The 24,237-nt window shown below is 44.1% G+C and overlaps 1 protein-coding gene across 3 annotated transcripts in view; it reads left to right on the forward strand.

The window, feature by feature from the left end:
* Positions 1–1,189: 1,189 nt before the first annotated feature.
* KCNIP4 (potassium voltage-gated channel interacting protein 4) overlaps positions 1,190–24,237 on the forward strand; it is a 995,976-nt gene continuing 972,928 nt past the window's right edge. The window contains exon 1 of one of the 3 annotated variants that reach the window (XM_080640384.1): positions 1,190–1,589. In XM_080640384.1, the coding sequence (XP_080496510.1) occupies positions 1,529–1,589 (61 nt within the window). In that variant the 5' untranslated portion in view covers positions 1,190–1,528. The remainder of the gene's footprint in view (positions 1,590–24,237) is intronic. The other 2 variants (XM_080640391.1, XM_080640388.1) reach the window with 2 other exon arrangements.

Raw genomic sequence — 24,237 nt, forward strand, 5'->3', positions numbered from 1 at the left:
TCAACTTCCTGAAATCCTCACAGCAAAACAATGTAATAAACACCATTATTATTCCATTGTTTCAACTGATGTAAATAATTCTCACCAAGCCACAAAATTAGTAAGTAGCGGAACTAGGATTTGAACCTAGGCAGGGGTGGTGTCAGCCTTAACCATGAACTCAAAGGAAAGTCAGAGCCCTCAGGAGGCCAAGTGAGTCCCTGGTGGAACTGGGGATGGGGAAAAGGGCAAGAAAGTGCCAGCTGAGACCTTGGAGCGAGGGGCAAGATTTCAGGTGCTGCCAAGTGTGTGTGTGGCGGTGGGAGAGGGTGTCAGCACAGGAGAGTGGATGATTTGCAAACACTTAGAAGTGGTTTCAAGCCAAATAATGACCAATCAACTAAGCAATTTTGAGTGGGAAAGGGTTTTATATCGGTTGCCTGAGAACTGGTCAACCTGACCTCCTTTCTCAGAAGAGGCTTCATGCACTTAACTCGTGTGAATACAGAAGTTGGCATTTTAATTTTGGTTTTCCCAAGTAGTAACCATGGCCACAAGTGGTTTATTGGTTTGTTCCAATCTTCCCCAACATCCCTGGCCTCGGTTTGCTTAAGAGGGGAAATGGCACAGTGTGAGGAATGCCCATCTTGGCTGCCAGAGAGGCCTCAAAGGAAACCTCCCCTATGGATGCCTGTCCTGACACCTCCCCATCTCCTGCACCCCCACTCTGCAAGGCGGCCTTCTGGCCAGGGCCTTGCCCTGCACACCTCCACGTGAAGAGCCAGCGCTTCCCAACACCTAGCCAAGTGGCATGACTGGTTCCAGCTTCAGTGGGGAAAGTTTCCTGTCTAGGAGTTCCTGGCGCCCTGCCGGTTCCAGAGAAGGGCATCTCCTTGCGCTTCCCTTCTGGTGTCCTGCGCACGCAGCCCAACTTTGTGCAGCCACATCTTAGACCAGTTGTTGGGATTTGAGTCCCCAAGGTAGCGCGTCCTTTGCTGAGGCTCAGGGCCAGGGACCTCAAGGCCTCCAGAGCCAGGCGCTGTGTGCAGCAGGTAGGGGTCCTAGAGGCGCCGCTGCTAACGCGCTGGCAACTCTCAGAGGGGTCCCTGCTCGGCCTTAAGTCGCCTTCAGTCTCTTTAGGGTCTGGGTGCTCCGTCGCCAAAGCCACCGCGCCAGCCCCTCATCCAGGAGCCTGGGCAGCAGGTGGCAGGGGTGGCGCCCAGCGGGCGAGGGGAGGGGGCTCCCCGCTCTCGGGCTGTGGGAGCCAGGCATCCGCTTTCCGCCTCGCCGCCCTCTGCCCCCAGTCCCCGCCCGCGCGTCCCCGCCGCCCATCACCGCGCAGCGCCCACAGCGCCCCCCGCCGGCCGCTGCCGCACCTGCAGCCCATTCCGCGCTCCCTGCCCGCCGCCGCCGCCGCCGCCGCTGTAGCTCCAGCGCAACGGACGCCCCTGGGCTGCGCAGCGAGTGCGCTCAGGTGCCAGACCCGTTGGCAGACGCCCCGGAGCCGGGTGACCCTCGAGTCCCGCTCCTGCACCCAGCGACCCCAAAGATGAACGTGCGGAGGGTGGAGAGCATCTCGGCTCAGCTGGAGGAGGCGTGCTCCACAGGCGGTAGGATGCGCTGAGCATGCGAACGGGCGCCCCACTTCCTTCCTCCCTCCCGGGCTAGCTGAGACCAGGACCCCTTCCTAGATGGGGACGCTTTGTGCCTTTGCTGCATGAGAGTCACCTGAGCGGGACTGGGAAGGGGAGGCGGGCGCAGAGGGAGCGGGGGTGCGCGGGAGAGGGGGTGCACGCATGGTCCAGGTCCAAGAAGAAGAGATGTTTGAAGTGTGTGTGAAACTCGCCGGTGGCGGAGTCCCCGGCCATCCTGTACCTACTTTTGCCTTCTCTGAAAATTCCCCGCGTTGTTTATGCATCTGCCAGGTGACTTCAGACCACACCGTTCTATCTCCTCACACCTGGGGATAAATGAGCTGAAATCCTCTCCCTCCGCCTTTCCTTTATGCCCCCAAACGTCTCATTACAACTGTGTTCTCCCCCTGGTAATAGACAGGCGGGTGCTTCTTGGGTCAGATTCTTCAGAGGGAGCGCGTGTCTTGTTTGATTGGCAGATACAGTTTCGAGTGTTCCGAGAAAATGATCCTCAGTGACACCTGCAGATAATTGACATCCAGCTCAGCCTCGAGGAGGTACTGGGCACTCAGGTGCGGGGCGCTGGGCCTCCAGAGTCTCATGCATGCTGTGAAGGCAGGGACAGGACGCTCTCCGAGGAGTTCAGTGAGATCCATAGTAAAATAGGGGACGAGGCTCCTAGTCCCCCAACAGAGTGCCTGGGGTTGAATCAGGTTGTTGTCAGGGGGCTTTGATGTGCGCAGTTTTTTAGAAGAGCCACAAAGAGAGTGAAGGTGGTTGTAGGGAACAGGAGAGTAACAAAGGGCTGGATGTTCCCCAGATTATGTAAAATGGGGGGGTCACACACATGGCTACGGCTAGTTTGGATTTACAGGGTGAAAAACTTGGATGTGAGGGATGTAAAGTTGCAAGGGAAGGGGTATGTCCACATTCTACCCCCGGTTATTGTTCAGGGAAATTGAGTCACCTCAACAAATTTGCGTCTATCGCTCTAATTCAGACACTGAGAAATGGACACGTTCCCTTCCTCCCCTCCCCTCCAATAGTTAAGGTCACTGTAACTGGGAGGACGCTATTCCTCTTTGAGGGCCAAATTTTAAAGAGAAGAGTCTTGACCCTCAATCCTGAAAAAGAAATTTATGACCACCACCTTTAAAGCTCCATATATGACTCGTATTGATGTTTAGTTCTGGTTTCATTCACACCAATAGCCTCCACTCATTGTAAACCAAGTATGTCCAGGATAGATCTTAGGAGGAATGCTCATAATTCTTAAGAGATTGAATTTTTCCAGAATGGCATAAGTGTAGAGGGCTGAGTAGTTGTTTAATTTCCAGGGTCTCTGTCTTTGCAGTTCCGTTGATTAAGAATGGGGTAAAGAGCTAGCTGTCCTTTTAGGAACTGCACTCATGTCCCAGGCAAAGACTGGAAACTCAAAGCCAGGTGAATGTAAGTCAGGGTACAATGGGTGGCTTGCATTGTCCTGCTGCTTGGTGATAACAGCTCTTTGGAAGGGCCCAGCCCTCAGTTGGCCAGATGGAGATTGAGTCAGCATGTCTAGTCCATTCACAGGGCCACAAGTGGCCATATTCTCTAGTTGTTAGATAAAATGAGGAAAATGAAATCTCACGTGGGGAGCATGACCCATTAATAATACTTTTAGTACATCTCTAGAATCAGTATGTGTTCATTGTTTGCTTGGAGAATGGAAAGATGTCGATATATATCTTGGCCAATGTGAAACCCGATGTGAAGAGTTTTCTGGCTTGAATTGATTTGACACCTGTTTCTTTAATTGTATTCACATGATTTTAGAATTCATTGTTATATTAGAAGAATAATGAAAAAAGTAGCTTGGAGCATATTATTATTATTGTTTCAAGGTTAACATTAGATAATGATTCCCAAACGTACTCTATATTATTTTCATCAAACATATGCTTTAGTACTTTGGTTATTTGTGCTTAGAGATAGGGTGGTCTTTACTAAGCCTGGATAATAAGGAAAGATGGCCATTTAAAAAGGTTTGTACTCTATTTTCAGTTCTTGCTTTAAAACCCTAACTCTTGATCTTTTGTTTCCTTTCAAATAAATGGAACATTTCCATAACTACCATCATGACCAAAATAGTTTTGCCTTGAATATATCCCTCTTTGATGGTGTTTTATAAAATGACTTAATTGAAATTTAAACAAACTTTAGCTGGAGGATCATAATGAGAGGAATGTATGAAGATGAAACAGAAATTAGGAATTGGAGAAATGGGTGTATCTATGCATGTATACACAGCTCCATGTGGGTGCCCTTGAACATATGTGTATTTTATGACCTGACTCTAAAGGCAGAATACTGTGAACATCGTTTGTTGGTAGACAAAGGAGAAAATCACAAGAGAAGGAAAGTAAAGGGAGAAATGGAGGAAAAATGGGCACAGGATTGAGTTGACTTGCTAAAATTTTATAATAATATAGCTTAAAAAAGTGCTCTCTTTTCAACAGGTAGTACATTTAATAGGCTAACTGATCAACACCACTTCTAAGTGACTCTAGTTGAAAAATTGTACGTGCTACAGCGTACTGAAGATGGACACCTTGTAAATAAGTACATACAAGTAGAAAGGGTTTCTTAGGAATTGCAGTGCTCAAGTTTCCCTGGCCTCTCATCAGCTTCCAAATTAACCCCAAAATCTGCCCAGAATATATTTTTCATGACATTGTTTATTCCCATTATTTTGCTCCCCTGCAATAGAATCAAACATAAGACAGCTACCATTGGAGAGACAGAGGGAAATGATAATTCAACAGTATATTTCAAAGAGAATCAGAAATAAGGTCAGAGGAAAAAACCTACAGAATCAGTCACTGGTGTCCTTAATTTGTGCCATCTAACTTAGGGATGGCAGATGCCCTGTGATGTCATCTACAAGTAAGAGTGGGGAGGGAAATGTGTGTTTCAGTAGCTGTCCGAGGAGGTCATTGAAGGATGTGCCTGCTCGATTGCCATCACCCCCTCCCCTGTCATTGGAATTGTGTGCTCCACCCAACAGTCCCACAGCCAGAACCATTTTTAAGGGCACATCCTTGAGACAGCAATAGCCGTTGAGACCATTTGGATGGTATACATGACTGAACCCAGGGAAGATTCTGGTGGGTGGGGTCAGAGGTCTACTTGTCTTGTGGCCACCCAAGACAAGCCTTCTTGCATCTTAAACCTGCCACCTAAAGGGTGGTCTGCCCTTTTCCTCACTCTCTCCTTGCCCTCCTTGTATAGGGACCAGTTTCAGATTTTACCTGGGAAGCTCCTGTGTTGGGGAACCAACAGTAGAGCCAAAGGGCCCTTCAATTTTGAATTGTTGTTTGCTGGATGTCTCGTGGTGGCCCTGGCTTATGTTTTGTGTTTATTAAGGATAAGGCGAACTGAAACTAGTAATTCCACAAGGGTAGAAGTGAAAAGTCTGTGTACTCCGAACCCAGGAAAAGTGTTTCATTGCACAAGGCATTGCTCTCTTTCGCTCTGTGGTTTAATGTGAGAAGGTACTGAACAAATGATATGATGAAGTGTTAACATTCAGCAATGCTCTCCTTGCTATACTTTTTTTTTGGGGGGAGGGAATGCTAATGCAGAGTTTCAAAAAATAAGGCTATGGGTAATTTTGAAATTAATGAGCCACATGATATAAAATATGTGTGTGAGATTTCAGTGGAATTGTGTACCAGAGAGTGGTTGAATCTTTTGAGGATATATTTCTGGCCTTAAACTATATGGTCCCTCTTGCTCTTTTTTTTTTTTTCTTTTTCTTTTGTCCTTTTATTTGCTCTTCTTATCCCCACTGGTTTTCTGGAACATGTGGATAATATTGCTTCTCAATATTTCATAGCAGAGTATGCTTGCTCCCTTCTTAGGGACTATTTCAAGCAGATTAAAGTGTTTTATTTGTTTGTTTGTTTTGAGGGGAGGGGGAGCTTGAAGCAGGAAGAATGAGTGTTTAATTTGTTCAATGGGCCTTCACCATCCTTAACAATGTTTTAAGGTTACATAACTTCACCTGTCATTACAAGTTTATTCACCCCTGGTCCATGATTCACCTACTTCTTTTTTTAAAAAATGTTTTATTTGGTTAAATATCCTGATGGTCTTTCCTCAGTTCACACGCACGCAATGCTTCATGCTGTTTATCAGCACTCCTTGGCAGACTGTGAACTCTGAGAGCAGAGCTGTTATGCTTTGTTCACTACTGTATCCCCGGCATCTAGATCAAGTCTCACACGTACATTTGCTCAACAACAGATATTTGTTGAATGAGTGAAATCTCCTCCCTTGTATTCTGTGACTGGCTTATTCTATTTCCTCCTCTTCATCTCAGATCTCTTTCCTGACCCTTCTTTCTTTCTTGGTCCAGCATGTGCAACTTTTTACCAAGTTCTGTCTTATTTTCCTTCTCTTTCTGAACTCCCTCTCTAATCAAGCTGTAGTTTTGATGCATGTTACCTTGATGCTGAAGTCTCTTGAGTCTGGAGCTCTGGCCCAGGCCCTTTCCAAAATACCAGATGGACATTTCCATGCCCTGTCGGTCAGATCCATCAGCAAGTTGTATCAGTGCCTCAGAGTCAGGATGTGAGAAAAGGCATGTCGTCTCTTTTAAGAACACTTTATTGTCCAAATTGTGCTAATGGTGCTGTTATTCTTGAGGCATGCAGTTAAAAAATAAAGTAATATTGTTTCTTTTCCCATGGTACGTCCCACCTTTGTCATTTATGCCCCTTCCATGTGGAATCAGTCACCACACCTTACAGATTCTCTTCTAGCTTTTATGTCTAGCTCCTCCTCCAGTTCCCATTGTACTGGTGTTACTCAAGGTTATATGCTTATCACTTACCAGGCCATCCTGGTTATCTCCTATTTGCATGAAGTGCCACTCACTCACAATCAAAACCTGGTTTGAGTCAGATTGATCTCCGGTGCAAAAATTAATAGGTCACAGTAAGACCTTCCCATTACTTATAGAACTAAAAGTACTATTTTCTTAGCTTGTAGTTAAGGTTCCCATAGTATGGCAAAAATCCTCTATCCCAACATTATCTTCTATGACTCTTCCAGGTCTGTACCTTTTCCTGCTAAACTGTTTCCTAGTCCCCAGACATATCCTATGCTGTGCCTACTGCTTAGAATGAACATCCTGCCCCAGAGTTACCCACTGAACATAGTTGAGTGTTCAATATCGAACACATCCTTGAAGACTCATTTCAAGTGCATGGTCTTTTTCATGTAGCCTTACTGATTTCTCCTTGCCTCCTCCCCAAAGAATTATGCTCAGAATATTCATAGGCCATTTTCCTTTTATTCTGACCTATATCTGAATGACAAGGCAGAATAAGCTATGAATATTTGCCTCATTTGCATTTTTAAGTTGTAACTCTATGACCTCTATGACGGCAAGTATCATACATGAATTACTCATTTTTGTATCCCATCCTATTGACTGGAAAAATGCTTCACAAAATAGTAGGTACTTAGAACATAGTTAATTGAATTTAAATAACTGCCCAGTGGTAGACCCATCAAAGACCCCAAATTACAATTCATATTTGATGGCTTGTTAAATCATGTACCAGAAGTGACATTCTTTTTTGGTTCCCTGTCCTTTTCATGGATGTGAGTAAAGTAATATGACACCAAGACAGTGCTCCTCTGAACTGAGCATGCAGTTGCATCTGTCATGCATGGTTATGAGAGTTTACAATATTTTTGAGTAGAGTTTGCAAGTGCCCAGTGTTTTCTGTGTATTTACAGCAATAGTCAGTTGTCTTTGGAATAAAACTATGATTTGCCCTCATCCTTTCAGACCGATTACTTCCAGGATGCATAGTCCAATGGGTCTCCCCCAAGTGAGTGATTGTCACCTCTCCTTGATTTTCCTCCACGTAAAAGAGTGGGAAGATTAGTTGTGTACTCCTTCTGCATCATGATGTTAATTGTTCACACTAGTCTGAGTTCATGTTACAGAGAGTGGACCTCCCTAACAGTTCCCAGCCCAGAGCCTACATGGCCACACCACCTTGTTTCCCATGATTAGTACATCTTCATCATTATCCTCAGCTGATGATAAATCCTTTCACTGTAGCAGTGGCCATGGAAAGAAATGGAAACATTAAAAATCTGGGACATCACTCAATGTATACACATCCATTTCATTAGGGACATTTTCTTTCCTATCAGACTTCACAGACAGAGTCAGGCTGAGTTGCGAGGGAAGCAGGAGGGAAGGGAAAACGGTGGCAGGGGTGACACGAGATGAGGTTCAGCCCTATCACTGTCCCCACTGTGGCCCAGTCTCTTCACAATTGGCTGTTCTATGTGCATGCATCAGCACATAGCATTAGAAAGTCTCAAAAAGGAGAGATTCTCGATGTTTAAATATTATATTCTCCATTCACCCTGACAATTTTAGGGATGATTTAAACAGGGATATAAATATACAATTTGTGATATTGAGCAGTTGGCCTTGATGCCCATCTTAGGGCTGATTTTTCCTCCTGAATGGACACAGCCAGAGTGGTTGAATGGCTCTCCCACTGGAAATGGGTTGTCAGTTTCAGTACCCTGTGGATATATTACTGACATTTTAGGAAGTTCTCCCTCCTACATATTCTACCCCACTTACTTATTTAGGGAAAAATGAGTAGTCAACCCATTTCACAACAACAGTTTATAGCTTTCCGGTTACCTGAAATTTGGATTGGCTCAGGGAACTGTCCCCCTGTGTAATCAGGCAGCATCTGCTCATGAATAGTAAATAAAAAGTCTGCGGAATTCGAACTGACATTTTTTATAGGCCTTTAACTTTAAAAAGGTTTTGGAGGAAAAATAGACTTTCATCTCCAGATGTCAACACTTCTTAATATTTTGAAGGATCCTTAGAGTAAAACAGTTTATTTATGAAATGACATTATCTGCAGCCCAAATGGGAATCAAAATCAGATTGGACTGATATAGTAACTACTGCAGTCTAATGACTATGCTTGCTACTTTCTCCTCTCTTTTTCTCTTGCTCTCTCTCTCTCTCTCTCTCTCTCTCTCTCTCTCCCTCCCTCCCTCCCTCCCACCCTCATCTTCATTATAATACCATCTGCACATTGTGTTTACAGATGCTAAGGTGTCCCCCAGAATGTCCTCAAATATGTTTTTTTTGTTAAAGAAAAGACTTGAGTTCCAAATATCTTCATGAATTTCATAATAAAATTGGGTGAAAGTAGCTCATCTGTTAAAATGGTCTGCATCTCAGAATGGATATTCTGCCAGGGGACTTACTTGGGGTTGCAACTTTTGGTACTTTAATGAATTTCCATTAGATTAGCATAAGAAAAAACTTATAAAATGATGGTATAGCCCATACCTTTTAGCCATATTTCATGTATGGTAAGTGCTCCAGAGATGTGTTGAATAAATGTTTATATAACATTTTCATATTTTATACTATGGTTATGTACCCTAAGGGTGGGAATGCACTCTTGTGGTCAAACCCATCCCATCACTGTGCAAAGTGATTGATCCTTAGGTCATTGTCTTGTTGTGTCTGCAGTGAATATGAGAAACAAACTCAACTCAACAATATTATAGAAATAGTAAACAGACATTTCAAAAATAGATCTGTCAAACCCACTGTGAGAAAAAGTTTAATTTGGAGAGAGGTTTAATTTAGAGGAAATTTATTTAATTTAGAGAGTTGAGGACATGGAGAATGGCCACTGAGCATTATGTTGCTGTTTCTCTTCTATAAAATGTTCACCATGGTGTCCACTTGTAGATAGATGGATTCTGTAATGATACGATTCACTTAGCAAATATTTACAGAGAAACTACTTGGTGCTAGGTTGAGTGACATATAGAGTTTGCCTCCAGAGAACTTACTGTTTATTCAATAAATATTTACTGAGGATGCACCAGATACAGTAAGTCCTCACTGAAGTCAATAGGTTTTTGGAAACTGTGATTTTAAGCAAAACAACATATAACAAAACCAATTTTACCATAGGCTAATTTATATAAACAAGAGTTAAATTTCTATGGAATATTTCAGGTCACAAAAAATCACCAAACTTCTAAATATGGACCTAAAACACTTTTAATATTAGACATTGATGTAAATGTGAGCTATACATATCCATTTAAGAAAGATTAATAAAAGCAAGTCAGATAAAGATTTTCCAATCTGCTGATTTCAGTTGAGGGTTATGGGTGGCTGGAGTCTATCTGGGCAATGCAGGGTGCAAGGCAGGAGCCCAGGGTGGACAGCATGGCCTTCCATCACAGGGCCACTCACACACACCCACACTTACTCAGACTGGGACAGTTTAGACATGCCAGTTCATCCCACATGCCCATCTTTATGATGTGGGAGGAAACTGGAAGACTTGGAGAAAACCCAGGCAGATGTGGGGAGAACATACAAACTTCACAGACAGTGGCCCTGGTGGGGAATCCATTTATTTTTTCTTCTCACTGATATTATTATACAACTAGAGGCCCGGTGCACAAAATTCATGTACGGGGTAGGGGGAGTGTCCCTCAGCCCAGCCTGCACCCTCTCCAATCTGGGACCCCTTGGGGGATGTCTGACTGCCAGTTTAGGCCTGATCCCTGTGGGCAGTCGGACATCCCTCTCACAATCCAGGACTGCTGGCTCATAACCGCTCACCAGTCTGCCAGCCTGATCGCCCCCTAACCATTCCCCTGCCGGCCTGGTTGACACCTAACTGCTCCCCTGCTGGCCTGATTGCCCCAACTGCCCTCCCCTGCAAGCCTGATGGCCCACAACTGCCCTCCCCTGCTGGGGCCTGATTGCTCCCAACTGACCTCCACTGATGGCCTGATTGCCCACAGCTGCTCTCCCCTGCTGCAACCCGCCTCCTCCGCTTGGACCAGCCTCTTCCACGCCATGTAGAGCTGCGGGACCCACAGGCCTCACCACGGAGCGGCCGCTGGGCCCTGCCTTTGCTGTGCATGTGGCCATCTTGTGGTGGCCATCTAGTGACAACATCGCATGAGGGCATCGCACAAGGGCATTGCGCAAGGGCGTGATGCCACCTAGGCTTTTATTATATAGAATAGCATTAAAGGAAATGGCATTATTTGAGGGCTTGCTGTATTTATATAGAGTAGAGGAGAAAATAAATAACTCAACATCCTATCTAATAAAGATGGAATATGCTAATTGACCATCATGCCCTCATAAAGATGGTGGTGCCCACAGCCAATAAGCAGGGAATATCTTAATTGACTGCCACACCCTCAAAGATGGCAGCACCCACAGCCACAAGATGGCAGCACCTAGTCCCCTCAGCCCTGCTGGGGTGCCTGCCTCCGGTGTCCCCCAATCTCCTCAGCCCCCCAGCCACCCAGGGCTGGCCCAAGGTGCAGACAAGCCTCAGATGGCAGCTGCCCAGCCGCCCAGGGCTGCCCGAGGCTCAGGTAACCAGGGCTGGCTGAGGCTTGTGCTTCCGGCAGTGGCAGCAGCAGAGGTGTGATGGGGCATCACCTTCCCCTGATTGCTGGGTCACCTCCCCCCCCCGAGGGCTCCCGGACTGTGAGAAGGGGCGGGCTGGGCTGAGGGACACCCCTCTCCCCCCACCTCCAGTACATGAATTTTCATGCACCGGGCCTCTAATGTATATTATAAAACATTCACTGTAAGGATAAGGCGAGCTGGATGTTGAAAGGCAAAATTACTTTCAGTGCCATTCTTATCCAAGCAGATACAATGATATTGAACTTGACCTTTCTTTCTTTGGGGTCTCTTGAAATTCTGTATTTGTTCTTTTTGTCTTCACTCCATTTTTCCATCTGTAATATGGATTTCTCTGTCACCCACTTAAGAGACACTGTGACATTATCTAAAGCCACTTTAAAGATATTTAAAACTTATTATTCTGGCAGTCTCTGAAGACAGGCACTCTTTTCATAAAACAAATATAATTTTGAATCTTAGAGAGTACAACACGAGTAATAACTTCTGTTTAAAGCTAGTCTTAAAAGAATTTAAAGTGCCCAGTTGTCTTAATGTCAGTTGGATAAATGTACCAGTAAGGCAATAGCATTTCTAATTAGTGTAGGACTTGTAAAATGAAATCAAGTATCACTCTAATTTTTAATTTTAGTTTTGTTGAATTAATCATTTCTCCTAGGAATAGTATCATACCTGATCTAATATTGGGACCACTTGTTAAAATCAGATTTGCCTAAACCTTTCTCATATCTTTCCCAAGAGTTCTTAAATCACGTTCCATGTCATCTGTTTTCCAAAATCCCTTTTAATTTGAGGCTGACTCTCTTCCTACTGAGATGCACAGTATTACCACAATCTGTTCCCCATTCCCTTTCCTCTCGTGGTCCAGTTTCATCAGTTTCCTGCTGAAGTTGTGACCTCGGAGGGAACTGATGCAGGCCCTGAAACACAGGTGCATTAATGTGAAAGTGGAGGAGAGAAAGATCTTGGGCAGTGAAAATAAAACAATGAGAGTTTGGAAACAGACATTGAGAAACATGGGGAAAAGGAAGGTGGAAATTGTGAAATACAGCAATATGCAGGGACATAGACTGAATAAGTGTTCCCACACTGTGTTTATAGAATAAACCAATTATTTGTTGGAGTCATTGTAGGATAGTTTTTTTTTTAAAAAGGCAACACATCTAAGCTAGCAAAGCTAGAAGGTAATAAATACTGGTTACTCTGATGTGATTTAAGTACCAGATTTACAGCTAAGTCCTATAAACTCTCCTAGTTAATTTGTGGATGTGGATTCCAAATGAAAGTTAGTCATTAAAAATACCTTCAGCATAATGTCTCAAATAGAATGTCCAACCTATGAGGGAAGGTGGAGGGTGAGGGGGTAAGAGATCAACCAAAGGACTTGTATGCATTTCTATGAGCATAACCAATGAACACAGATTGGGGGGGGGATGAAAGCATGTGCTATGGGTTGGGGGCAGCTGGGGAGAGTTCAATGGGGGGAAAAGGAGACTTATGTAATACATTAGAGGCCCGGTGCACGAAATTCGTGCACGGGGGTGTGTGTCCCTCAGCCCAGCCTGCACCCTCTCCAATCTGGGACCCTTCTCACAATCCAGGACTGCTGGCTCCCAACTGCTCTCCTGCCTGCCTTCCTGATTGCCCCTAACCACTTCTGCCTGCCAGCCTGATCACCCCCTAACCACTCCCCTGCCAGCCTGATTGATGCCTAACTGCTCCCCTGCAAGCCCAATTGCCCCTAACTGCCCTCCCCTGCAGGCCTTGTCCCCCCCAACTGCTCTCCCTGCAGGCCTGGGTCCCCGCCAGCTGCTCTCCCCTGCAGGCCTGGGTCCCTCCCAACTGCCTCTTCCTGCAGGCCTGGTCGCCCCCAACTTCCCTCCTCTGCCGGCTTGGTCACCCCTAACTGCCCTCCCCTGCAGGCTTGATCACCCCCAAATGCCCTCCCTTGCAGGCCTGGTCCCTCCCAACTGCCCTCCCCTGCTGGCCATCTTGTGGTGGCCATCTTGTGTCCACATGGGGGCAGGATCTTTGACCACATGGGGGCAGCCATCTTGTGTGTTGGAGTGATGGTCAATCTGCATATTACTCTTTTATTAGATAGGATAGAGGCCTGGTGCACGGGTGGGGGCCAGCTGGTTTGCCCTGAAGGGTGTCCTGGATCAGGGTGGGGGTTCCCTTGGGGCGTGGGGCAGCCTGAGTGAGGGTCCTGTGGTGGTTTGCAGGCCGGCCATTCCCCCTGGCAACCCAAGCGGCGGCCCTGGTATCTGGGGTTTATTTATCTTCTACAATTGAAACTTTGTAGCCTGGAGCGGAGCCAAGCCTTCTGCTTGCTCCGTGGTGGCAGCCATTTCTATTGGGATTTATGTATCTTCTATAATTGAAACTTTGTAGCCTTAAGTGAGGCCTGGGCTGGCCAGGGCTGCAGAAGCTTGGCTTCCTCCATCGCCGCGGGCAATCCTAGCCTCCTGCTCTTTCCATCTCCGTGGCTGCTGCCATTTCTGTTTGGATTTATGTATCTTCTATCATTGAAACTTTGTAGCCTTGAGTGGAGGCCTAGGCCGGCAAGGGCGGGCTGGGAAGCTTGGCTTCCTCCATTGCCGGGGAAACCCAAGCCTCCTGCTCACTCCGTGGCTGCAGCCATCTTGGTTGGGTTAATTTGCATACTCGCTCCTGATTGGCTGGTGGGCGTGGCTTGTGGGTGTAGCAGAGGTACGGTCAATTTGCATGTTTTTTTTTTATTAGTGTAGATCTGTCAGGATAAATACTGACAATGCAAAATCTACAAACACTACAGTGGGAAGATTGAACTGTGAAATAATGTGTTAGATACATTGCAATTTAAAATAGTTATGCTTATCCTGGGATCCCTGAATATGAGATTGTAGCTTTTCATAAATATCATTAGAATAGAATTTCAGATTGCAAGCAGTGACAATTATATTTTCAGTTTTAATGTAACCTGTGTTTTGGTAGTTTTAGAAATAGTTTTGAGGACATTATTCAATAGTTATCTATTCAAATCACATTAATTAATTACCTACTGTAAGAGATGCTAGCAATTATTTCTGAATATAAAAAGTCATGTTAGTTGTTTAGGGTATAGGAATTAAGATTTTAAATCATATTTGACTTCCCCACCCCAGAATTCTACTTGGCTTGAATTATGTATTGATTAAGTGGAGCATATTAGCTTACCTCACTTTCAAAGGCACCTGCTAAATACCTTCATTGGATCCTGGTATATGTTCTTGATGGAAGAACTCAGCAGCTGCTGGTGGGAACTTGCTGTAAAACAAGGGAAACATGTGATGGTGGGGGAAGAAATCTGAGAGGAGAATGGTATTGAGATTGGTGCCTGGCCCATGGTGATCATGCGTGTCAAGTACTGGGGAATAAGTGTTTCAAAAGCCAGAGCTGGTTAACAGTGAATTGCTACAGAACATTAATGGTAGATGAAGAATGGAGCATCAGGATCTGATGCTGGAGTCAGAATTAGGGTTCAGATATTGTGTCTACTACTGTGTGACTAAGCCACGTGACCTCTCTGTAGCTTAGTTTCTTTATGAATGGTCTTTGCCTGTAGCATTCTTGCCCATTAGCTTGCTTCCCCCTTTATTCTGGTCTCTGTTACAACAGTACATCTCTGATGACTTCATCTAATATAAATCCCACTTGTGTCTCTGTCCCTTATCCTACTTTACTCACCTTGATAGATTTCATATACTCCCCTGAACAACAAAAAAATATTTATATATACTATACTACTATCCTATAATATTTATGTAAGTTAGAATATTATTCATGTACATACTGTGCACTATTCATACACACATATCTTTATTTTCTGTTTATTTACTTACTTTTACTATCCTCTTAAAATGTTCTCATTGTGTGCTGAATAGTAAATCAAAGAAGAGGACTCATTTTCACAGATGACATTAATGATTAACCAAACTAATGTATATAAAGTGCTTGAACCGTGCCTAACAGATAGGGCTTGATAAATGTAAATTGTGGTAATTTCTATTATTTTGTGGTAATTTCTATTATTTGGCGGGGGGGTGGTGTGAGAAAAAGTACTTTAATCCTGCAGATGGGAAGTCAGGATGGTGAGGAGGGGAGCCTCTTGGGGTGATGGAGGGAGAGAGTTGTGAAGAAGGGCATTTGCCCCTGGAAGGGGTAACTCTTGTCCTCTAACACTGAAAGGAAGAGGAGGCCAGTCAGGGTGACCAACTGGGGAGGCCCCTGTGGAGGAACTGGGCTGTGAGCCACCAGTTGTGTTTAGAGGGTTAGTGAGGCAGCATTTTAGTAGTTGGCATGAAGGAGTTTGTGGGGACAGCAGTTTGACTAGAGTAGATGGTTGTCTGAGAGGTACTGAGGCTGAGAAACAAGACTGGGCAGAGGCTAAGGAATGTGGATTTGAATTTGGGCAAGAATTTAAGATTTCTGAGACAGATGATGGCATAGTCACAGTGACCCATAGGAAGACTGCCTTGTCCTGCTGCAAAGGAAAGATGTGACGGGGCGAGGCGGGGCGGGTGTTCAGGAGCAGAGGGTGTTTGAGAAGACACTGCACCTGCCCTGATTCTAGGTGGGCGTGGCCAGGCTAGAGGGTGCCCATGGGGAAGAAAACAAGTCAGGCACAGAGGGTGCATTGTGGATGGCCTTTGGACTGATTGAAGATGAGTGTGGAGCTAAGTGGGAGATCAAGGAGGAGCAGAGTCAGGTACATGCCATAAAGCAGCCTCTGCCCTCCAACTTTGGTGACCAGGTGAAGGCCTTTGCTCCTGGTGACGGGAAGTTATTATCCAGTATACAGAAGAAGAAAATTATAAGTCTGGGTGTATGTGTGTAGGGTCAGAAAATTGGAATTCAACATTATATTTGTTGTACTAGAGGGGTTCCTGGTAAGAGGGACACTAGATAGTTATTTATTGATAAGTAAATTGAGGCATAAAGGGGTTAAGGCACTTGCCTGTTCTCCTGCCTGGACAGGGAGGGGTGGGGAAGACTGAAGAGTGGCAGTCTGTAATCAACCTAAGAACTTACATGTATATACCCATAACCCATGGACATAGACCAGTGGTCGGCAAACGCATTAGTCAACAGAGCCAAATATCAACAGTACAATGATTGAAATTTCTTTTGAGAGCCAAATTTTTTAAACTTAAACTTCTAATGCCACTTCTTCAAAATAGACTCGCCCAGGCCGTGGTATTTTGTGGAAGAGCCACACTCAAGGGGCCAAAGAGCCGCATGTGGCTCGCGAGCCGCAGTTTGCCAACCACTGACATATACAATAGGGTGGTGAAGGCCTTGGGTGGTGAAGGCCTAGGGTGGTGAAGGTCTGGGGTGGAGTGTGGGAGCAGGCTGGAGGGGGTCAATGAGGGGAAAAGGGGGGCTTATGTAATACTTTCAACAATAAAGAACTAAAAAAACAGTGGCATTCTGGGCAGGCCTGATCTTGTTCTGGGAGGGTGGGGCTCAGCTCAACAGAGACAGTGCTAATGCCCAGTTTGGTGGTTAGTGGGTTAAAGGGCAAAGGACCTGGATATCTGGATCACATCCAAAGTAAATGAATATCCAAAGCCAGTGCCCAATCACTTGGATCCTGCATGGGAGAAAGAGCCTTGATACCCAGCTATGTGGGTTGGGAAAAGAACCATTAGTACTTGAGGGGTTAGAATAACAATGAAGTAACGTGCAGCACCTCCCTGAGCCTGAGTTGAAGGGCTGATGGGGTGGTTAATGTGGGTAAGAGTGCGGGGCAGATGGGGCATTGAAAGGGTGTTGCACGGGGCACTTTTGAAGGATGTTGTCACAGGCACATATATGATTTTCATTCAGAGAGGATTTCACTTTCATAGCTGCCCACCTTCCCCTCCCTCCACTGCTTCATCCTGCGTTTGTTTCTCCAACCCACACTATAGACATCGGGCACAGACAATCTTGTTGAAACTAACTAACTGAAAATATATAGCATTACTGCAAGCCAAGAACTCCAGCCATGCTCCATCCTGCCAGAATAAGTCATGAACTCTGTGAATACTGTTTCTTAATGAATACAGTTTTAATTAATTGTTTGGTATCTGCCAACCTGGAGTAAAGAGACTGTGCACACTTCCAGGACCTACAGGGGCACTCAAATATTTTTTGACCAATGGAAAATGAAGTGCTTTTAAATGACCTGATAATAAAGCAGTCAGATATTAGGTAAGCCTCATAATTCTGCCACCATGAAACGCAAGGAGCAAGCACTTAGGGAGCTCAAAGAAATGTTCCCTGTCACTCTCTGGGTCTCAGGACACATTTCAACTTAACTTCGCTCCAATCAATTCATTTATTTAGCACATTTTATAAATCAAACATTGTGCTGGGTGCTTGGGGGATGCAAATATCTCCTCCTTTGTCCTCACAGATGGCTAGCAAGGAAGAAATACCTTCCACAGTGCAATAACAGCATGCTGAGAATTTCAGAGCAGTGAGCAAAGGATGCTATAGGAACATATGGGAAATGTTAATGTTTTTTAGGGGTTAGAAATTAATCCCTATAGGAAGTAGGAATTAAGTTGACATATGACTGACACTGAGAGATAAGAAAATAACAGAGTAGGGAACATACTTGAATGACTGAAGAGAGCCCAAAGGAGAGCGAGAGAGAGAGATCTGAAAAGGTAGATACAATGGCAGATGGTCCAGTGTTGGAGTTTTATTATTATTAAGTATTTACACTTTATCTCAAGGGCAATGAGAAGTGCTAGGAGGTTTTAAGCAGGGAATGCAATAACCAAATTGCCACATCTCATCTTCTGGCCATGTCCCTACACTTAGAAAAGCATAAAGCAGTTATCCCAATGACCGGAAAACTGTCGATCATGTTCTGGTGGAATCTGTAATCATTTTCTCATTTTTTTTTTCTATTTACCTTTTCTCGTCTGCTTTGCCTAACCTCAGAAATCTGGTTTTGGTCTGTTATTAAGAACTCATTGCCAGCCCTTTAATGCCTAGGTCAGCAGTCTCCAAAGTGCTTTGGAGAGCAAAGGATATATTTCATCATAAATTCTAAACAGGGTATACATTAGTTATTAACAAAGCATAACTTCTTTCTTTTTGTAGATAATAATAAACATGGTGGAAATAGTAATAGCAAACTCAAAAGGTAAGATCCCAGTAAGCTCATGTGAAGGCATTTGTATTTATCCTTGACTATTGTAAAGAGAAAAGTCAGATATACTAGACTTTATAGCCTAGAAAAAGTAGTGAGTGACAAAGAACTACCAACAATGTGCAATTTCATCAACAGTGAACTTCCATATATATTTATGTGAGCACTTAAATATCAAGTTTTACAAAGTAATGTTACCTTGCAATGCTGTTATGAAAGATATATTCTTCCTCAAGGCTTCAGGCCAGTGGCAGCTGCCCCATCCCAATTCAGAACCTTTCTGCATTGCGCAGAATCTGCTTTGTCCTGATTTGTATCTGCCGCGCTCTGTCCTCTTTCTGAGTTTTTCTGTTTCATGCATGATGGAGGTACCAATTCCAGAGACGCTGCCATTGCTCTGTCTACAAGTATCCAAAGAGTTCATGAGACACACATGAGCTAGTGCCCAGTAAATTAAAACAGGTCTAATATAGGTTACTGCCACTAACATATGGGCATTTTCTGAGTCAGCCATAGAGAGGGCATCTGTTACTTCTATTTCATGAATCCATGCAGTGTGGGTCTGACACCTGCTGATTTGTGGGGGACCTGAGCCAAGATTATCTACCCATCTACAATGGGTAACCTCTAGTGGAAAATTTCCTACAGGCCTTGCAGGAAGTGATAGTTTTTATAAAAAAAAAATGTTGAGCAGTAACCTTTTAAAGATCCCAGGTTACATGCACATTTGTGTGCCTGAGGTTGGTGGGGTTGCAAAGAAGTGAAAGGTGAAATCTAGTTGGAGATGCTGAGTGAGTGATGACATCAAAAGTCCCACAAGAGTAATATGTGTTAACACTAATTTCATTATGACCTTTCTAATGATGTAAGCAAACATCTTCAAATCATGCCTCAGGTTTACTGATTGCAATTGAATCTTCTGGAATTTAGACTCCTTGTGTGTAGATACTGGCTTTGTTTGCTCTATGTCCCACGGGCCTTGAACAGGCCTGCCAATAGTAGGATTTCAAATATTTATTGAATGAGTAAACTATCACAAAAACCAAGCTCCTATGCATTTCTTTTTCATTGGGAGAGAGAGACACTAGGATAAGTAACTCTTAGACCATTGTGACTCAAGTTATAAAATAGAGGCACATGCAAAATCCTGTTGGGAGCAAAGATGTGACAATAACTACCTGCCTAGGGAAGTAAAGGAAGCCTTGCAGAGGAAAAGGACATCTCAAATAGGTCTTGAGGTTCATCCGTGGAGGAGAGAGAAAGGGATTCCTAAGTAAATAAGAACATCCTGTGCCAAAGCTCAGATTTGTGTGAGAATTCAAGCCACATTCAGGGAATGGTGAGAAAGTCCACATGGCCTATATATTGGCAATGGAGGGAAATGTATTCAAATTGAGGCTGGAAGGGTAGATGGTGATAGATCATTTCATACCCTTGTATTTATGACTGAGGGTTTGAATTAAAATCCGCAAGCAGTGGGAGCTATTGAAGGGCATTAATCAAGGGGATGACAATAATTGTGTTATAGAAGGAAACGATGAAGGTAGCTTTGTAGAAGTCAAGGGCACTAGTTGGAAAAGTAGTACAGACAATGTAGCAGGAGACCTGAATGAAAGCAGTGTGGCAGGCAGAAGAGGGGTGGTAGATTTGAGAGCTGTAGCAGGTATAATCAGTGGGTTAACAAGCATTGGAATGAGGATAAGAAAAGCAAAAGTTGAGAAGATGTCCATGTGTTTAGCCGTAATATATATATTTCAGAGAGGAAAGGAGAGTTAGATACAGAAACATCAATGATGAGAGAGAGATTGAAAGGCTGCCTCCTGCATGCCCACTACTGGGTTCAAGCCCACAATCCTGGCATGTGTCCTGCCCAGGAATTGAATCATGACCACTTGGTTCACAGGTTGATGCTCACCTCTGAGCTATACCGGCCAGGCTTCCATGAGAAATCTTGAGGATATAGCTGCTTTGGGATTTACTGAGGTTGAGATATTTCTAGAGAATGTAAGAGAAAGCCAGCTTGCAGCTGATGATATGTACCTAGATCTCAGAAGGGGTAGCAGAGGTGGGCAAACTTTTTGACTCGAAGGCCACAATGGGTTCTTAAACTGGACCGGAGGACCGGAACAAAAACATGGATGGAGTGTTTGTGTGAACTAATATAAATTCAAAGTAAAGGAGCGGAGGGGAGAGCAAGATAACCAGATAGAACAGCCAGATCCGGCCCGCGGGCCGTAGTTTGCCCAAGGCTGGGTTAGAGATATAGATTTAGGAGCCAATTGACTGCAGATAAAACCATGAGAAGAGAGGAGGTCACTTAGGAAGAGAACAGAGCTCAGAATGCAATAGTAAGAGGCTGGTTAAAATTAAGTGGCTGCACCAGGGAGTAGGTAGCAGCAAAGGAGTCAGAGATGAATCATAAAAGGAAGTAAAAGGAATGACAGCCAAGAGTAGTACTGTGGATGCCAGAGAAGGAAGCTTTTCCAGTGCTTGGTCAATTATTTTAAGTGCTTTGCATGGTAAAGTAAAATGAGAACTGAAAGGATTGGGTTGAAGCAATTTCAGTGGAGCAGAAGCCAGATTGCAATGGTGTGGGTGTGAGGGAGGAAAAGAAGGAGAGCAATGTGGGCATCTCTTCGGAGAAGTTTAGCTGTGAAGGACAGGGGGTAGATGGAGCAGTTGCTTGAAGGAGTAAGTGCTGGAAGATCCATCTTATTGAACAGGAGAAATTTGGGCATGTTTGTAGGCATTGACCTTGGAAGGACAGTGGCTGGGCAGTGGAGAGCAATGGGCTAAAAACACAATAGAGAGAATCATTCCTCTCTTCTATCACCATTACACCTTGGAGAGCCCTCATGTGCTGCAATGAAATGCTCTATTTATATCTTAACTACTTATAAAAATACAGGACATTTTATAGAATGATAATCACCTGAGGATTTCTTACCAAAAATGGATAGTGAACAATTTTACAGAATATTTGCTGCCAGGCTCCTTTACATAAAAGCAATAAAAGGTTAACAGTAAAGTTGACATGCATTTGCCATCTTCCATGGTCCCTTCCTTATCCCCCTTCCCCTGCATTACCTAGCTACCATGAATTTGGTGGGTATCCTTCCCATTCACTTTAATGTCCTTTTATCTGTACTTATAGGTATGCCTGCACAGTGTGGCATATGTTTCATGTGTGCCCGAGTTCTTTTGAGCTGCAAGAATATTACAGTTCTGGAGAATAGAAGTCTGAGATTAGGGTGGCAACATGGCCAGGTGAGGGCTCCCTTCCAGGTCACAAATTTCCCATATCTTCACATGGTGGAAGGGGCTAGGGAGCTCTCTGGGGCCTCTTTTATAAGGGTACTAATGCCATTCATGAGGATTCCACCCTCGAAGGCCCCACCTACTAATACCATCATCTTTGGGGGTTATGAATTTGGGTTCACATATGATTTTTGGGGGAACACAGACATTCAGATCATGGCGATGTGTTTTTGAATTTAAACAAATAAGGTTTTTAAAAAACATCATGTCGCCATGGCTCAGATTTGGCTCAGTGGATGGAGCATTGGCCTGCGGACTGGAGGGTCCAAGTTTGATTCTGGTCAAGGGCACATCCCAGGTTGTGTGCTCGTTCCCCAGTAGGGGAAGTTTAGGAGGCAGACAATCAATGATTCTCTGTCATCATTTATGTTTCTATCTCTCTCTACCTCCCTCTCTGAAATCAATAAAAAATATATTAAAAAATAAAAAACATTATGTCTTGGAGATCTAGCTGCATTTGGATATACATAGTCTACTCTTCCTAAGAGCGGATTATTATTTGTGCAATATTTTATTGCTATGTCTGCCTACTTAAGAGACAGTCGTTCTGGGCCAGGGATGTGTTTTGTTTATATTTGTACCCACGGTACCGCAATATTTATTGACTGAATGAATAAATGGACAATAGATGGGTGTGGCTTGGGAAGGAGTATGAGCCAGCAAGGCTCTTCCTTGAGACACCAGGAAGAAGTTGGGTTTGGGGAGGACTTCATGCCTGACAGGTTCTATTTGCTGTGAAGCAAAAGGAAATTCAATTTTCTGAGAAGAGGGTGGGGATAAGGGTTTAAGAAGTGTGGTATGGATTTATAACCATTAGCTTAATTGAAGGGAGATTATCCCAAACTAGAGGCCCAGTGCACAAAATTCCTGCACTAAGGGGGGGGCAGGAAAGTTTCCTCAGCCCAGCCTGTGCCCTCTCGCACTCTGGGAGATGTCTAATTGATGGCTTAGGCCTGTGGGGAGCGGGCCTAAGCAGGCAGTTGAACATCCTTAGCACTGCCGCTGAGGTGAAAGAGGCTCCCACCACTGTCACTGCACTAGCCAGCCATGAGCCCAGCTTCTGGCTGAACAGTGCTCCCCCTGTGGGAGTGCACTGACCACTAGGGGGCAGCTCCTGTGTTGAGTGTCTGCCCCTGGTGGTCAGTGAGCATCATAGCGACCGGTCATTCTGCCATTTGGTCAATTTGCATATTAGCCTTTTATTATATAGGATAGTTACTATTTCTACAAGAACCATACAATTAGACTCACTTTGTTTTGGGTTTATAATTGATCACAACTGGAAGACACCCACCAGCTTCTGAAATATTGACTTGTTTGCCTAAATTCTTCTTTCCTAATTTATATGTTCCTTTAACATTGCGAGTGGTGGGGAGGGGGGAGGGAAGTGGTGACTTGTTCTTTGACTAGAGAATCTTTTGTGATTAAATCAGTGCCAAGGTTTCTAGAAAGCCTTCATTTGGTTGTTCCTTGAACTCTTATTGAGAATATTTTTATGCTGGATGTGATGACAATTGGGCTGTTTTATGTAGTTTAATCTATTTTGCATATTAATAAAGCACCCTGGCTTAGATGCAAGACTGTAAGTTTCAGTCTGTATATGAGTATCTATCGTGAAGCCCCCCAAGACTAGCCCAAGGGCTCTAGAGGCTGTTTCAGGGAATTTGGTTTTCCTATGCCAACATGACTGTATAATTCATTACTGATCTAAAGGTATTTTTCTCTGGATCCAAAGGGAAAACTTTAATATGGTTCAATATGTATTTGATGTCTACTCTGGATTATGCAGTTTTCTATAAGCTTAGAGGACAAATAAGAAAATAACCCAAAACTGAATACCATATTCTTGCTACTGTTTATTAGACTTGCAACCTACATTGGATAGGGCTTGCTGTTTATTTTGCCCCAATAGGATCAGGGCCTGTGTTAGAATTTAAATGTATAACTGAGTTAAATACTCACTTCCACATCCTGTAAGTAGAATTCTACAGATACAGGGATTGAAGGTCAGAAAGGTTAAGCAACCTGCTTGAGGTCACACAGCAAGTGTCAGAGATTTCAGATTTAAGTCCACGGATTTCAAAGTCTTTGTTCTTTCTACTCTTCACAGCTATTTTCCAAATATATATAGAAGACTAATATTTTTGCTATATTAGTTAGAAACAGAGTCATGTGAGTTGAATATTCAACATGAAAATAATAATAAATTCACTAACTATACAAGTGTAAACACACTGTCTTGAAATATTGTTGGGATACCCCGGCTTTTAGCTGAGTACGGCATTACTGAGGCCTGGATTTGGGGTACAGGTTGCTCCTGCATTTTCTCTCTTCCTAATTCCTAGGCCCCCTCTCCTCTGTTTTGGTGGTTCCATTCAGTCCTTGCTCTTTGAGAGGTATTGAGTATTCCTCCACTTCCCAGAGAGCTTTAGGAGGTGAGGGGGAGTGAGCCTCTAGTAGATCTATTACTTTGTAGTAGACAGAATAATAGACTGCTCCAAATGTTCATGTTTTAAACTCTGGAACCTGTGGCTGCTACTTAATGTGGCTGCTACTTTACTATATGGAGATAGAAATTTTGCAGATGTGTTTAAGGATCTTAATATGAGAAGAGT

Source organism: Plecotus auritus (assembly GCF_963455305.1).
Source record: "Plecotus auritus genome assembly, chromosome: 1".
NCBI lineage: Eukaryota > Metazoa > Chordata > Mammalia > Chiroptera > Vespertilionidae > Plecotus > Plecotus auritus.